At 45.2% G+C, this 14,937-nt stretch overlaps 1 protein-coding gene across 1 annotated transcript; it reads right to left on the bottom strand.

The window, feature by feature from the left end:
* Window positions 1-525: 525 nt before the first annotated feature.
* Ccdc32 (coiled-coil domain containing 32) lies at window positions 526-11,913 on the bottom strand. The gene is made up of 4 exons (XM_050132901.1): window positions 11,842-11,913; window positions 9,522-9,777; window positions 4,534-4,690; window positions 526-1,439 (listed from the first exon to the last, which is right to left on the bottom strand). Exons 2-4 carry the CDS (start codon window positions 9,763-9,765, stop codon window positions 1,301-1,303), a joined length of 540 nt encoding a protein of 179 aa, XP_049988858.1. The 5' UTR covers window positions 9,766-9,777; window positions 11,842-11,913; the 3' UTR covers window positions 526-1,300.
* Window positions 11,914-14,937: the final 3,024 nt, after the last annotated feature.

The following is a 14,937-nucleotide window of genomic DNA, read 5'->3' as shown; positions in this document are numbered from 1 at the left end:
TACACAGAGAAACACTGTCTTGAAAAACTGGGAAAAGAAAAGAAAAGAAAAAAGAAAAATATTTTCTTCTTCTTTTTTGAGATAGGATCTCACTATGTAGCCCTGGCTATTCTCCAAAGAGACAGGCTGGCCTCACACTCACAGATTTCGAGTTAACGACCTGCCTCTGCCTTTCTAAATCCTGAGATTAAAAGCCTGTGCCACCACGCCTGGCCAAATAAGTAAGTCTTTTTGTTTGTTTGTTTTGTGAGACAGAATTTCTCTGTATAGCCTTAGAGCCTGTCCTGGAACTCACTCAGTAGACTAGGTTAGCCTCGAACTCACTGAGATCTTCCTGCCTCTGCCTCTCGAGGGCTGGGATTAAAGACTTGCACCACCACAGTCCGGCAGTAATTCTTAGCAAACACACAACAAGAGACTAGCAAAGGTTGCTAGTCCCCTTGTCATCTCTTCTTTACTTCCCTTCTTCCTGGGAGTCCATGTGACAGGGAATGGGTCAAAGCACCACCCACACGACACAGTTGCTCCAAAGAGACAGTTTTATACAGACAACTCACACTTCACAGGAACAGCAACACAAGAAATGAGCAAATGCAAGCTCAGTCAGGAAAGTTGCCGCAGGGAGCAAGTTTGGAACAACTAATCAAGGGTTGTGTCAAACAGGAAACCATATTTACAAGTCTAATTTGAAACTTGGTACAAAAAGAAGTTGGGGGAAAAGCCATGAGAAAGAAAATATATCGACACCGGTTTCACACTTCCTCCCCCTCCCCATTTTTGACACAAGGAACAAAGCAAAAGGAAAAGCCCGCTTCTCTTGAGTCCTTCTGTTTACGATGAGTATGTGAGAAAGTCCCACAAGGGCTTGGACTCAAGGAGGCTGACTTCACTCTCCTTGGCTACACTTGCTCCTGACTACTTAGCTATGGAATGCTTGAGACACAGATGTGAAGACCTAGAAGTGGGGGAAAAAAATATGGCTCACTTAACTGATACGTTCTATACAAGAGCGCCAGTGTCTCCAAGAACTGCCCCGCCCTGCTCCTCACTGGATCCTTGCAAACCTCTAACCTGCAGCAACAGAGTTCAGTCAAGCTTTCTGATCCAGCACACTCAGGGTCAGTTACTTCATCCAAGACAGTCACACAAGCCAGCCCCAAGCAGGTCCTGGGGGCCAGCAGCTGTTTGCTTTGTGAACTGGAAGCCTGGGCATTATCTCTCCCTACGGTTCTCCTTGCTGCCGCTCTCCACCGGTCCCTCCGGGCCCCACACAGCTGCCTGGCGTAGATGTGTGTGTAATTTATTGTTCTCCTGCCGCTGGCTTGAACTCGGCCTCTGGCTTCTCAGCCTGCGACTCTGGAGGGATGAGAAACTGGACCTCTTCGGTGCTGATGGCGACTTTATCCGGCTGAAGCCACCTTTTGAAATGTTCCAAGGTGCTGCAACAGAGCAGAAGGCAGGAGCGGCTAGGTCAGACCTCGCTGGTTAATTACTTAATGATTAGCTCAGTTACTCAAATACTGCTTTCCCGCCCACCACCAATTTCTTCCCTCTGCTTCCCCCTGCTAAATCCGGGGAGGACGGAGCTCCCGCTCTGACAGCTGCACGTCCTGGCGCTCAGCGGCGTCATTTACCCCCTAGTGGGCACTTTGGCTCTCAGCAGCACCAGAGCCCTCAAGGCAGGGCCTCCGAAGGCTTGATGAGAATAACTGGAGAGCTCGTGCCTCAGTTTTATCTTTTTTTTTCCCCTCAAACTGAAAAGGAGAGAAATTGCCGAGGGCTTGAAACAAATAAATACCAAATCGTGGGTGAGACAGAAAAACTGAGATTCTTTCCTACCTAAGACAGTATGAGGCTCAATTACACTAATAAAGCTTATTTGTAAGAGCTGTAATTTGGGGGAGGGAAGATTAAGACCCCTGGATAGAAACATCTGAGCCACCCATGTTCCCGCCAAGGAATGGCCTCTGTGCCGGAGGACTCCTTTCATTTGTCTGTGTGGGGGAGCAGTGCAGTTAATTGTCAGCTTCATGTCTCCCTCCCACCTCCCTTAAGAACCCAGGACCACATTTCTATATCTTATAGTTATTACACATTCACAGTAAACTATAAATAGATATAAAATGAGCGCCATGCTAGGTTCTTTAATGACAGGCAGCATCTAGGTATTCGTGGCTCACACCCACTGTTCTCTGCACTCAGGAGGCTGAGGCAGGAGGACTGTCACAAGTTCAAGGCCAGCCTGGATAAAGAATGAGACCAAGGTCGCTAACTAGCCAACAAAAAGCACAAAGTCATAGGACTACGCGGGGGACAGCTGCAGCTCTCCCATGAGACTCTCCTACCAGGCCCGCATGGAACACAAAATCACCTGTTTAAAAAGCAAATGCTGAGTTTGAAAACAAGCGCATAACTGCTGTTTCACAGTAGTTTCCTATAACTACTGTTTTCCATTTTGTTCTGCAAAAGGACAGAAGCTCTCCCACAAATGTAGGTAAGAGGAACACAGCCCAGTGCCTGAGGTCAGAATAAGCAGAAGGTTGACTTCATGCCTACAGCTCAAGAGAACCAGGTGAAAGGGACCTTGACTCTTCATCTACCCCCTTTCATATAAAAAATATAATATAGGAAAGGAAAAGTCAAAACAAAAGGGGGAGCTCACTGAGTTCTGTGTGTGATTACATGGGCAGAGTAGTCTGACTTCAGAAAGAGGGAATTCTTTCTCGACTATGTAAGAGAAAGTTTCGGCTTCTTGTTTTGTGTGTTTGGTTTTGGTCTTTCAAGACAGGTTTCTGTGTAGCCCTGGCTTCCCTGGAACTTGCTCTGTAGTCCAGGCTGTCCCCCTCACCCCAAGTGCTGGGATTAAAGGCATGTGCCAGCACCGCCCAGTTTCATGTTCTTAGAGTTGGAGTAGAGGGAGGTGTTTGGAAAGATAGAACATTATGCCAAGTTATGGATGGGTCAGGAATCTATGTAGCTCTCCAAATTGCCTGTTTAGGGAAGTTTAAGACTCACATATATTGAGCCTTTATAGATAAAAAAATATTATCTTTTAATCCATCTGAGGTAGTGGGGTTGACCTCAAAAATGATTAGACTGATTTCTGAAGGACCTGAGGGTACGCTGACTCAAATGGGAGAGAACGCAAGTGAAAGTGCTTTGTAAACTACACAAAGTGTGACTGTGAGGTTTTATTCAGATATCGGCCTTGATTCCGGCAGTAGCATCAGCACGTGACACAATGAGACTCTCAGAATCAACATTAACTGTGAGCTAAAGTCATATTCCCCTAATTTACTGAAAATTATAGTTATTGTTCCTCTCACCAATTTTTTTAAATTGTGTGTATGTATGTATGCACATGTGTGGGATATGTGTGTGCTGATGCACAGGCCCTTGGGCATACACTCAGAGGTGAAGAGAAGACATCCACCTCACCCCTTTGAGACAGGGTCTCCCACTGGTCCTGGAGAAAGTCAGGGATTACAGAGGGTTGCAGTTAAGCTACTACCTTGGGTTTCAGAGACTTTGGTCTTTAAAAGAGTGTTTAGATTAGAAGACCACAGGGACTTTAAAAGATGGACTAAAGGGATTTTGCATTATGATAGAGTCATGAGGGCCAGGGAGTGAAATGTGGTTTGAATAAAATGTCTCTCAGATATTCAGGCATTTGAACACCAGCTGCTGGAGCTATTTGGGGAGAATTAGGAGGCGTAGTCTCGACAGAGGACATAAACCACTGAGGGAGAACTTTGAGGTTCCTGTTTACTGTCTCTGCTTCCTGTTTATGGCTCATTTGTGAATCCTCAGCTTTTTGCTTCCATCTCCAGTTACCATGCCTGCCTGCTGCCACGCTTCCCCACAACGATGGACCTTCTCCTTCTGGAGCCATGAGTCCCAAAGAAACTCTTCCTCTAGAAGTGGCCTTGGTCACAATAGAAAAGTGACTAACTCACCATCCTCCAAGTACCAAGCAGTGTCATCAAATAAAAGATGCTTAAAATATATACTTGTTTGATCCACACACTTTTTTTTTCCAAGATAAGTTTTCTTTGTGCGGCTCTGGTTATTCTGGAACTCGCTGTGTAAACCAGGCTGACCTCGAACTCAGAGATTCACTTGCTTCTGCTTGCCAAGTGCTGGGATTAAAATCGTGCACCACCACTGCCAGGTTGGTCTACACACATTTGCTGAGTGGCTCTAATAGGACAGAAGCTCTATGGCAATAAAGAAAACATGGTTCTACCTGTTGGTCCATTGCTTCCTTTTCCAGTGCACCATATACTTAGAAATGAAGATAACGGTTCATCCTCAACTCTATTATATCTGTAGCCAAGATGCAGCTGTGAGTATTTGTTATTCTGAAAAATCTACTGTTGACCCAAGGGCAAACTGGACAGACAGCCTTCCGAGGACTGACTGCAGCTCAAAGAGATATGAGAGTCAGTTGATACCAGTCCTCTGATGTCACTGCACCCGAGTTCTTTACTGAATGAAATGTACCCCCAGTGTAACCCACTGCCAATCAGTTACCTCTCATCAGAATCAAGTCCATCCACAAAAAACTCTGATGCTAACTTCTCTTGGAGGAATCGATCCCAGCACTCCTTCTTAGCTTGGGCCAGAGTTCGCAGCATGTCCTTGGAAGTCACTTCCTCATTTAAACCCTTGATTCGCCTTAGTTTCTTCTCTGAAGAGAAAAAAAAAAAATGGAGCTTACCACAGAGAATGTGAGCCAGCATCAGCTATATAGAAGTTCACGGCTCGTTCAGGCTACTGGAGACCTGGTCTCAAATACCAACTAAATGGACGGAACAAAACAAAACAAAACAAAACAAAACAAAACAAAACAAAAAAAACGCTTTTACTGATGAACACAATCACAGTCCCTGTAAACAAGCAAACAAACAAAACCTCGCTTTTAGAGAAAAACTGACAGTTGACTGAATACGCTTCTTTTCTAATCCTGCACTGTATCGAGTAAATGTTTAACCCTGGAGGAAGGACGTGTCATAGGCTCTCAGAAATGAACCAACGCCATGTTGTTTTGAAGTCACAGAAGACCCATAAGGTGTCTCCCTAAGGAATGCTAGCTTTCCCTGGCTTGGCTCGTGTATTCCATCTCCTGCTTTCAACTCCTTGGAAGGAACGTCTCTGAGGAGGAAACAGCTTTTCTTCTAGTTACAAGGACATGAAGTGGTTTCCAACCCTCATGAGAAAGAATCAGAGAAAATGATGAGAGACCCGGCGCTTCATTAGATGCTAACATTGACTTGATGGGAATGCAATAATAGGAGACCTTTAGGATCTCTATGCGGGATTAAATTCTTGATTAAAAAAAATATCTTCCAACATTTTAAAAAGTTCCTCAATTTGTGGCCTGGACGCTGAAGCCTAAGAAAAGCAAATATCTTGTAATCCCTCGAGAGGCTCACAGGGCTTCCTGACGATAGATGGTTAATTACCTCTTTTGAAGCATGCAAGAAATGACGACATCATTACTTTCTGCTTTAATCTAGTCTGCAGCTATATAATTCAGCCACATACGATGTAATGTTTGGATCGAGGACAAGCCCCATATGTCACAGTGACTTCATCACGTGAGTGATGTCACACAAGTCTTGCTCTGAGGAAGCATACTCTACCATGTTCACTGATAAGAGCACCTGACATTCCATTTCTCAGACAATATCCCGATTGCTAGGCAGTGTGTGAGTCTGCCCAGATGTCACAGCAATAGAGCTGCCATCCTCAACCCAGTGTCTGCTTGCAGGGAACCTCACTGCCCGCTGCAGGCATGCTTGCAGGGAACCTCACTGCCCGCTGTCGGCATCCCTTAACCCAGTGGTCCTCAACCTTCCCAATGCCGAGCCCCTTTAACACAGTTCCTCATGTTGTGCTGACCCCCAACCATAAAATCATTTTTGTTGTTACTTCATAGCTGCAATTTTGCTACTGTTATGAATCATAATGTAAACATTTTTGGAGCTAGAGGCTTGCCAAAGGGGTCACAACTCACAGGTTGAGACCACTGCCTTAGAAGGAGGAGGTTGTTGGGTCTTCACCTTCCTGTACTTCCCGCTATTCTGCCCTGCTTGCATGTGGGTAGCCTCCATCGGCGGGGAAGGTAGGCTGAGGGAACTCCATCTGTGTAGCTATTGGGAAGCTGTCATCCATGTTAGGTAATGTCTTTCAGGTTTCGCTGCTTTGAATCATCCATGCTACTATAAGGAGCCCTCACCTACGCTTTGTAAATGAGCCCAATAAACAGTTTGGTTCCCCAGGGTGAGCTTCAGCGTTATAGTATTTAGTTTTGTGGTTGGGACCCCATAAGAAGGGGTAGACATTGTCTCCCCAGGAAAGGAATATTCAAAACAGCAAGTAGTTGATTGCTGTTTGAGGGCTGGGCACTCATCTTAGAACCAATGGAAATTTTATAATATGCAGTCTGGTTTCCATTTCTAAAAACGTTCTATCAGCTCCCAGCCTCTGACCAAAACAATAAACACCTTGTATACCTGTAAGTCACCAGCAAGGGCTCAACCCATACAAAACACCTAAAGTTGATAAACGTTAATGTTTAAGGTATTTTTCCCTTAAAGATATAAAAAGGATAATGTATATTTAACATTTATTTGACTGAATTTTTTATTGTTGCTCTTATCGATGGATTCTTTTTGACACAAGTTTATTTGGCAATAAAAACAATCTTCAAATTGTCTGGCCTTAGTTGTCATGGAGATAGGTACTCTTTGGGGCTAGAATAAGCTTCTGGTGTGCTAGGTTTGCAAGCAGGTGTGATTTTAACAGGCAGGCAGACCCAGGGACTCCAAACCTTCCTGCAGTTACTACCTAGTCCTTCCTGGGCTGCTATCCTCGAGATAGGAAATTTTAACAACCAGTTAGTTTCTTACTGATTTTAGGAAAGCCCAGCAGGGTTTTAACTTTCCAGCCGATATTCACCAGTCACCACATCATCATCATCATCATCATCATCATCATCATCATCATCATTTCTTCTTCTTCTTCTCCTCCTCCTCCTCCTCCTCCTCCTCTTCCTCCTCTTCCTCCTCCTCCTCCTCCTTCTTCCTCTTCTTTTTGTTTGTTTTTCGAAACAGGGTTTCTACGTACAGCCCAGGCTGTCCTGGAACTTGCTCTGTAGACCATATTAGCCTTGAGCTCCGAGATTCACCCGCCCCTGCCTCCAGAGTACTGGGATCAAAAGCCCTGGTCACATGATCCCTACCAGTCAAAGGACCTGGTTCTTTCCCAGCTGTGACCTCTGCGCACTGTGAAGCAGTTCTGCCTGCCACAAACAGGACTCTTAGGCCCTTTGCCATCACAACAGGCACTTCCTTTCTCTGCTGGCTCCCTGACGAATTTCACACAGACCCCACACCATGTCTTCCATCTTCCCAACTACATTTTTCTCATAACTTTTCCTCTAGTCATCACTAATGGAACTCCCTTTGTTCTCCCAAGATATTTGTTAGCAAACACCTAAGTTCTCAGCTGGCTCTTCTCTGTGTCCTCTTTTTTTTTTTTTTTTTTTTTTTTTTTTGATTTTCAAGACAGGGTTTCTCTGTAGCTTTTGTTTCCTGTCCTGGAACTAGCTCTTGTAGACCAGGCTGGCCTCGAACTCACAGAGATCCGCCTGCCTCTGCCTCCGAGTGCTGGGATTAAAGGCGTGCGCCACCACCTTCTACATAGGGTGTCCTCCCTGTGTTCAGTAGCAGACTGACTGCCTAACAGAGGGCTTAGATTTGACTCATGCCACTGTAAAAATATTTATACTATTAATTTAATATTTAAATTATTAACTTAATTTTAAAAAATTGGGGCTGGCTGCTCTTCCAGTGGTCCTGAGTTCAATTCCCAGCAACTTGGTTTTTGAAACAGGGTTTCTATGTGTAGAAACCTATAATAGGATCTGATGCCCTCTTCTGGCCTGCAGGTGTACATGCAGGCAGAGCACTCATGCATAAAATATAAATTAAAAACAAAACAAACTTTAATATTAAAAATATTTTAAAACTGCATGGATTTGAACTTCTTCAAATAGTAATTTCCAGATTTGGTTTTGGGACACATGGATCTTTACCATAATGAAAAACATTTAGGGAGATGTATTTGTCCTGATTTAAACAGTACACAACATATAGATGAACTGAAACATCACATGCCACTGATCAAAGCAATGAATACCTTGTGGTCCTTTAAGTTACCAGCAAGCGCTCACCCATAAAACAAAACAAAAACCACCCTGCAGGTTATACAGGTTAATAGCTCAGGGATTTTCATTTTTCCTGAAGGAAGTAGAAGGAGTGATGAATAGCTAACATTTAACTAATTTCTGTCTTTTAGGAAAAAAAAGGTGCCAGGAAGTGGTGGCGCACACCTTTAATCCCATCATTCAGGAGGGGGGGGGGGGATCTCTGTGAGTTCAAGGCCAGCCTACAAAGTGAATTCAGGGACAGCCAGAGCTGTTACACAGAGAAAGCTTGTCTGGAGGGTGAGGGTGGGGAGGGGGGCAAGATTGCTTAATACACGGCAAAAAGAGTAGTGGGCATGGCAGTAACTGTCAATCCTACTTTTCTGATCAGTGGCACAGCAATAGGAAAGTAACTAAAAGACACTGTCCTAGACGGACAGCTTTCTCACCCTTGCATGAAACAACTTGAATTTCTCATGCAAGGGAAAACTATTTTAACTTTAAAATGAAACAATTCTAATTTTATTAACTCTCTCTATATATATGTATACACACACACACACATATATATATATTATAGCCACAATACAGGGCACTGCACATATATTCAGGAAATATTTTTAAAATGTCCAGCAGGGGCCGGGAGAGATGGCTATCAGTTAAAAACCCTTACTGCTCTTTCAGAGAACTGGAGTTAGGTTCCCAGCACGGGAACTAGCTCAAAACTACCTGTAACTCATGATTCAGGGGATTTGACATCCTCTTCTGGCCTCTGAGGGCCATGTCTGCATATACACACATAAACATACAAATAAATAATATTTTTTTAAATCACTAACAGAGACAGAATGACTCTTCTGGCAAGACACTCCCATTCCCACAATCAGTGAATTAATAAAATAATTTTTTAGCCAGGCAATGAAGGTGCACTTTAATCCCAGCATTCAGGAGGCAGAGGCAAGTGGATCTCTAAGAGTTTGAGGCCAGCTTGATGTACAGAGTGAGTTTCAGGACAGCCAGGGCTACATAATGAAACCCTGTCTGGAAAAAAAACAAAAAAAGAAAGAAAGAAAGAAAGAAAGAAAGAAAGAAAGAAAGAAAGAAAGGAGAGAGAGAGAGAAAGGGCGGATGCCTCCTTTCCAGCAAAGAACCTGAGACATCCCCTAGAATTACATCTGGCCCACATGTGGCAAGGACAAAAAAAAATAGAAAATTAAAGATAATGTAACAGAACTTTCTGGGGTGAGGAGAGAAGAGAAGGAAGGGAGGGAGAGAGACACACAGACAGACAGACAGACAGAAAACTTACCTAGAGACGCTAAATACACTTCTGAATCATGCAAGGGAGCCCAGGGCTTTCCAGCTGGCTGGACATAAGAGTCTGCAGCTTCTGTGTGGCCTTCACCTGCAGGCTGTGAATCCATAAAGGAGTCCGAGAAGGCGTTGTTGGCAACATCCTCTTGGGCAGGACTTGGCAGACAAGAGCAGATCTCAGCCCAGAGATCCCGGCCAGACTTTGTAGCTGAAGAGTCGAGGCTCTCAAACATTTTCATTTGGAGTTTGAGCTGAAAAACAGAAGCTCAGGTGAGTAAAGACTAGCTCCAAGACAGTAGGATGCTGGGGGTGGCACAGGTCTTTAGACTCGGGACTTGGGAGGCAGAGGCAGGCAGATCTCTGTGAGTTCCAGGACAGCCAGGAGCATGCAGTGAGACTTCGTCTCAAAAGAAAGAAAGGGGGAGGGAGGGAGGGAGGGAGGGAGGGAGGGAGGAAGGAAAGAAAGAAAGAAAGAAAGAAAGAAAGAAAGAAAGAAAGAAAGAAAGACAGACAGACAGACAGAAGCCGGGCGGTGGTGGCGCACGCCTTTAATCCCAGCACTTGGGAGGCAGAGGCAGGTGGATCTCTGTGAGTTCGAGACCAGCCTGGTCTACAAGAGCTAGTTCTAGGACAGGCTCCAAAGCTACAGAGAAACCCTGTCTCGGAAGAGAGAGAGAGAGAGAGAGAGAGAGAGAGAGAGAGAGAGAGAGAGAGAGAATACAGTATAGGAGTCAGAGATGACTCAGAGACTCAGAGCACTTGCTCCTGTAGACGACTGGAGTTTGGTCTTCAGTATCCACATGGCAGCTCACAACCATCTTTAACTTCAGTTTCAGGGCATCCAATGCCCTCCTCTGGCTCTGTGGGTACCAGGCATGCATGTGGTGCACATACATACATGCAGGAGAAACACACATACAATAAAAAATAAATCTTAATTAAAAATACAGTATAGCCAGGAGTGGAGGTACAAACACCTTTAATCCCAGTACTCCAGAGGCAGAGGTAGTTGGATCTCTGTGAGTCTGAGGCTAGGCTGCCCTACATGGCAAGTTCCAGGTCAGGGCTTCATAGTGAGACCCTGTGTCAAAAAAATTAAAGTACACACACACATTAAAGAAGCCCAGGGCTTCACAGTTGGCTAGACAGACGGCCTTCATCTACAGGATGAGAACCTGCATTTCATAGTCAGTATACACAAGACTCTCTGCGATGTTGCCACTGCGCACACTGTCTGCTATAGATTCCCAGCTACAGCTGTTCTAGCATTGGTCAATTAAAAAGCCTGTCCTCGGCGGGGTACAGACTGACAATCAAACATAAGAAAACAGCAAAAGGGTCGCTTGGTGAAAAGCTGTCAGAGTCCTACCATAACGCAAGGGCATTCACCCACCCCAGCAGCAGCTGGGCTCTAGACTTCAAGTTCCTCCATGCCCCCATTCATTCTTTTTACCACTTAATGTTTTATTACTATTTTAGTTGCTCATATTTATGTGGTAGTGCGATAACTCAAGGCATGTATGCAAGGTGTCATCACCCCGATAATTAGCACTGAATACAGACACCGAGAGAGGCATTTCCCTCGTTTTCCAGACACCCTTAGCTGTGGTGGCGCACATCTGGGGCGTCTGCACTCAGAAGTCTGAGGCAGAGAGATTGTGAATTCCAGGAACTGGTGAGGAAGAAGGAAGAGGAGCAAGGAAAAGAAGAGGAAGAAGCGGGAAGAAGAACTAACGAGATCAAATGAGTGGTTTGTTCAAAGCTGCATAGCTGGTATATAATGTTTTGCTTCCAAAATCCTTTTTTTTTTTTTTAACCCACTCCGCCTGCTTGGGAAACACACTGAAAACCGCCCACGTTAAAATCGGTGAGAAGGGCTGTGCGCAGAGCCGAGGGATTTCCATTAACCATCTAAGTTCATAGAATAGGTCGACATCTTCCTGGAAGAGGGCTTTTAAAGATCAGGAAAGCTGACAAGGGCAAAGTCTGAAAAATTTCAGCGGACAGTCCAGACAGCGCGAGGGCCCAAATTAAGAGGAACAGATATGTCATGCAGTCCTTAGACTCTCCGTCGACGTCCTTGGAACACACCCAAACCCCTAGTCTGCTCTCGCTCGGGAGCCCGCGTGTCCCTGACCCCCGAATGTCAAGAATCCCGGAGGAAACCGTAGGTCCGGAGATCCCAGGCCTCGGTCATCCCGGCCTCAAGATCTGACTGGCTTTGATGGTCTGGTCCCTGATGCCCCCAGTTGTGTTCCGGAGTCAGGCCATAGTAGGGGGATGCTAAACACTGGACACCGTGGCCCTCCACCTACCGCAATCACCTGCCCAGCAGTCTCCAAACGCTCAGGTCTGTCGCTGGCAGTCAGGAAGAAGCAGTGAGGGGCGGCGTCTCTGAATGACGGAACTCAGGAGTTGTCCAATTGACGCCTGGCTTTCTGGAATCCTGTAAGTTGATTGGTAGAATAGAGTTAGTGACGCCCAGAGGGCAGGCAGTCGGTGGGCGGAACTAGTAGTTGCCAGGGGACGGTGGAATCACTTATCCAGAGTTTCCTCTCCAAGACCGGATTGATTCTTAGCAGGTCCCAGAGTTCCAGCTTTCCACCCAGCCATCCCCGACTCGGATAGGGAGACCAGTTTTCTAGATTTTTTTTTCCCTCGGTCCTCAGAGGTCTTAATTTCTAAAGCCCCACTGAAAGAAGGTGCCTACCTGTCTTAATTACCTAGATGGTTCTTAAAGCCCCCGAGACTCTGGGCGCAGTCCTTTCTGCCTGTTCTTGTCTGGACTGTTTTCAATGTATTTCCCAGTCTTGGGTAAAAAACAGATTTGGGGGCAGTAAATAGTGTATAAATTATCTCCCAGACAATTCTGGGAGAATATTTGTGCTGCCTTTACTCTTTGGCTACCCTATGTTAGAGCATGTCAGTGACTCAAACATCAGGGTCTCATTGCCGACTTCTGAGACTTTCCTTTATTCATTTAACTGAAAAAATATCAAGCTCCTTCTCTGCTATAGGTATTGTAAGTGTGAATTCAGAAAACACAAGCCTGGCTATGGGCCCCAGAGATCCTTACAGCTTAGTGTAGGAGGTGATACACCAGCGAGACAGGCAAATTCACAAATGGCGTGAAAGAGTTATGGAAGATAAGGTAGGGTGGGGAAGGAGAGAGGAAGTGAGGCAGGGAGAGGGAGAAGGGGGAGAGGGAGAGAGAGGGAGGGAGAAGGGGGTGGAAAGAGAGGGGGAGAGGGAGAGAGAGAAAAACAACTTTTTATAACACCTGCAATAGCCAGGTGTGTTGGCACATGCCTGTAACCCCAGCATTCTAGAGCTGAGGCAGGAGGCTGTGGAGTTCAAGGCCAGCAAGAGGTATGTAGTTAGTTCCAGGTTCAACCTGAACTACAAGAAAAGATCCTATTTAAAAGTAAAAGTATCTTACACAACCTCCAAAAGTTAGTAACGTGTTCCTTTAGTTACTTCTTATTCCCAACAATTTTTAAAAAATTATTTATGTGTATATCTTCCATTTGGTGTCTGAAGAAGTCAAAAAAGGGTGTTGGATGCCCCAGACCTGGAGTTACAGTGGTTGTGAGACTTTTAATGGGGATGCTGGGAATTGAACCTGGTCCTGGAAGAGCAGCAAGCATGCCTCACAGCTGAGCCCACTATTCCCAGTTTAAAGCCGGTAGCTGATCACAAAGAAAGATGTGATGAAGCACATCGGCCAGTCATCAGCACAGTAGCATGGCTGAAGATACTGTCTTGAGATGAGTCCAAATCCCATCACTATGGCAAAGGTAACAGCAAACTATTGTCATGTGCACGGGCCTCCACAGACCTCTCCGCTGCTCACATCTGTAAGCATGCACGTGCCTCTACAGACCGCTCCGCCGCTCACATCTGTAAGAGTGCCCATGTCTCCACAGACTGTTCCGCCGCTCACATCTGTAAGCATGCACGTGCCTCCATAGACTGCTGTGCTGCTCACAACTGTAAGCGTGCCCATGCGTCCACAGACTGCTCCACTGTTCACATCTGTAAAGATGCACGTGCCTCCACAGACTGCTCTGCTGCTCACATCTGTAAGCATTCTTAGACTATGAACTGAAGGAAGGGAAAATCCAAGAGACAAGAGAACAGTAGAATAAGTAATAGGGAAGATTGTGGTAATGTTTACTCACAGAATAAAAGAAAGAAATCTGCAGTGCTAGTTCCAGGACAGGCCCAAAGCTACAGAAAAAAGAAAGAAAGAAAGAAATAAAGAAAGAAAGAAAGAAAGAAAGAAAGAAAGAAAGAAAGAAAGAAAGAAAGAAAGAAAGAAATCTGGTGTTATCTGGTTCACAGAAAGGAATAGCGTTCCCAGCACACTAAGATACTCCAAGGCTTCATGAGCTACACACACTCTTTACACTGATCAAATGCTCACACTCTTTTTTATTTTTCCAAGACAGAGCTTCTCTGTGTAGCCCTGGGTGTCCTGTAACTCCCTCTGTAGACCAGGCTAGTCTTGAATTCAAAGGTCCACCTGCCTGGGCTTCCCAAGTGCTGGAATTAAAGGTGTGTTCCCGGCTTCCAAACACATTCTTGCTTTCTAATTTGGTCTCTCAGATATCTGGATGCCAGGATGAGATACCTTTAAATAGTAGCTGTGAACAACCCAGTTTCTGGAAAAGTACACTTTCTTAAATTTACAATCAGACATTAGCAATTTTGAACACTACCAACTCATTCAAGTCCTCCAAATGTGATTCAAGTGCTGGACCCTAGTGTCCATCACTGATGGTTCAGACTTCCTTCTTTTTCTATTTTTATTCCAGCTTGAGCAAGTGTGTCTTTCCCTCTGTTTCTGCACCACATATCAACACCCCCCCCCAGAAATGCCCTCACTGACATACTCGGAAGTCTGCTAGACTAGTACAGCAGATTACTTCACAAGATGCCTGGTTAGTAAAGACTAATCCCGGGCATGTCTCCATCCAGTAAGGTCGGCAGTCATAAGGAACCATCACCGCCAGTTTGTGGCTTCTCCCTCTTGGAAGCAATAATGTAATGTCAGAAATTTCTCTCCTCAAAAGAAGAGGACAGGCTGGGCCGTGGTGGCGCACGCCTTTAATCCCAGAACTCGGGACACAGAAGCAGGTGGGTCTCTGTGAATTCGAGGCCAGCCTGCTCTATGGAGTTCCAGGACAGCCAAGACTGTTGTGTAGAGAAACCCTGTCATGAAAAACCAAAAAGGTAGAGAGGGTCTGGGGGTATAGTGTAGTGGTAGAGCATTTGGTCAGTATGTGCAAGACCCTGGTTTGATCTCCAATACACAAAAGTCAATTATACTTAAAATTTTAAATGTATTCAGCAGATGCTAGATATCCACAAAGTACAAAGAATGCTGGCATGTTCTATATGAGTCCTTT

The sequence above is a fragment of the Alexandromys fortis genome, unplaced genomic scaffold, assembly GCF_014885135.2.
Source record: "Alexandromys fortis isolate MF-2015 unplaced genomic scaffold, M_Fortis_MF-2015_v1.1 scaffold_6, whole genome shotgun sequence".
Classification (NCBI taxonomy): Eukaryota; Metazoa; Chordata; class Mammalia; order Rodentia; family Cricetidae; genus Alexandromys; species Alexandromys fortis.
Note: the sequence above shows the minus strand (reverse complement) of the source record. Positions and strands in the feature narration are given on the sequence as shown.

Bases quoted from the DNA above. Each gene is read 5' to 3' on its own strand.
- Ccdc32 (XM_050132901.1), bottom strand. From the start codon at position 9,765: ATGAAAATGTTTGAGAGCCTCGACTCTTCAGCTACAAAGTCTGGCCGG. The intron at 4,691-9,521 runs GTAAGTTTTCTG...TTTTCTCTTCAG, and splicing joins AGTGTATTTAGCGTCTCTAG to AGAAGAAACTAAGGCGAATC. The intron at 1,440-4,533 runs GTAACTGATTGG...GCTCTGTTGCAG, and splicing joins GGACTTGATTCTGATGAGAG to CACCTTGGAACATTTCAAAA.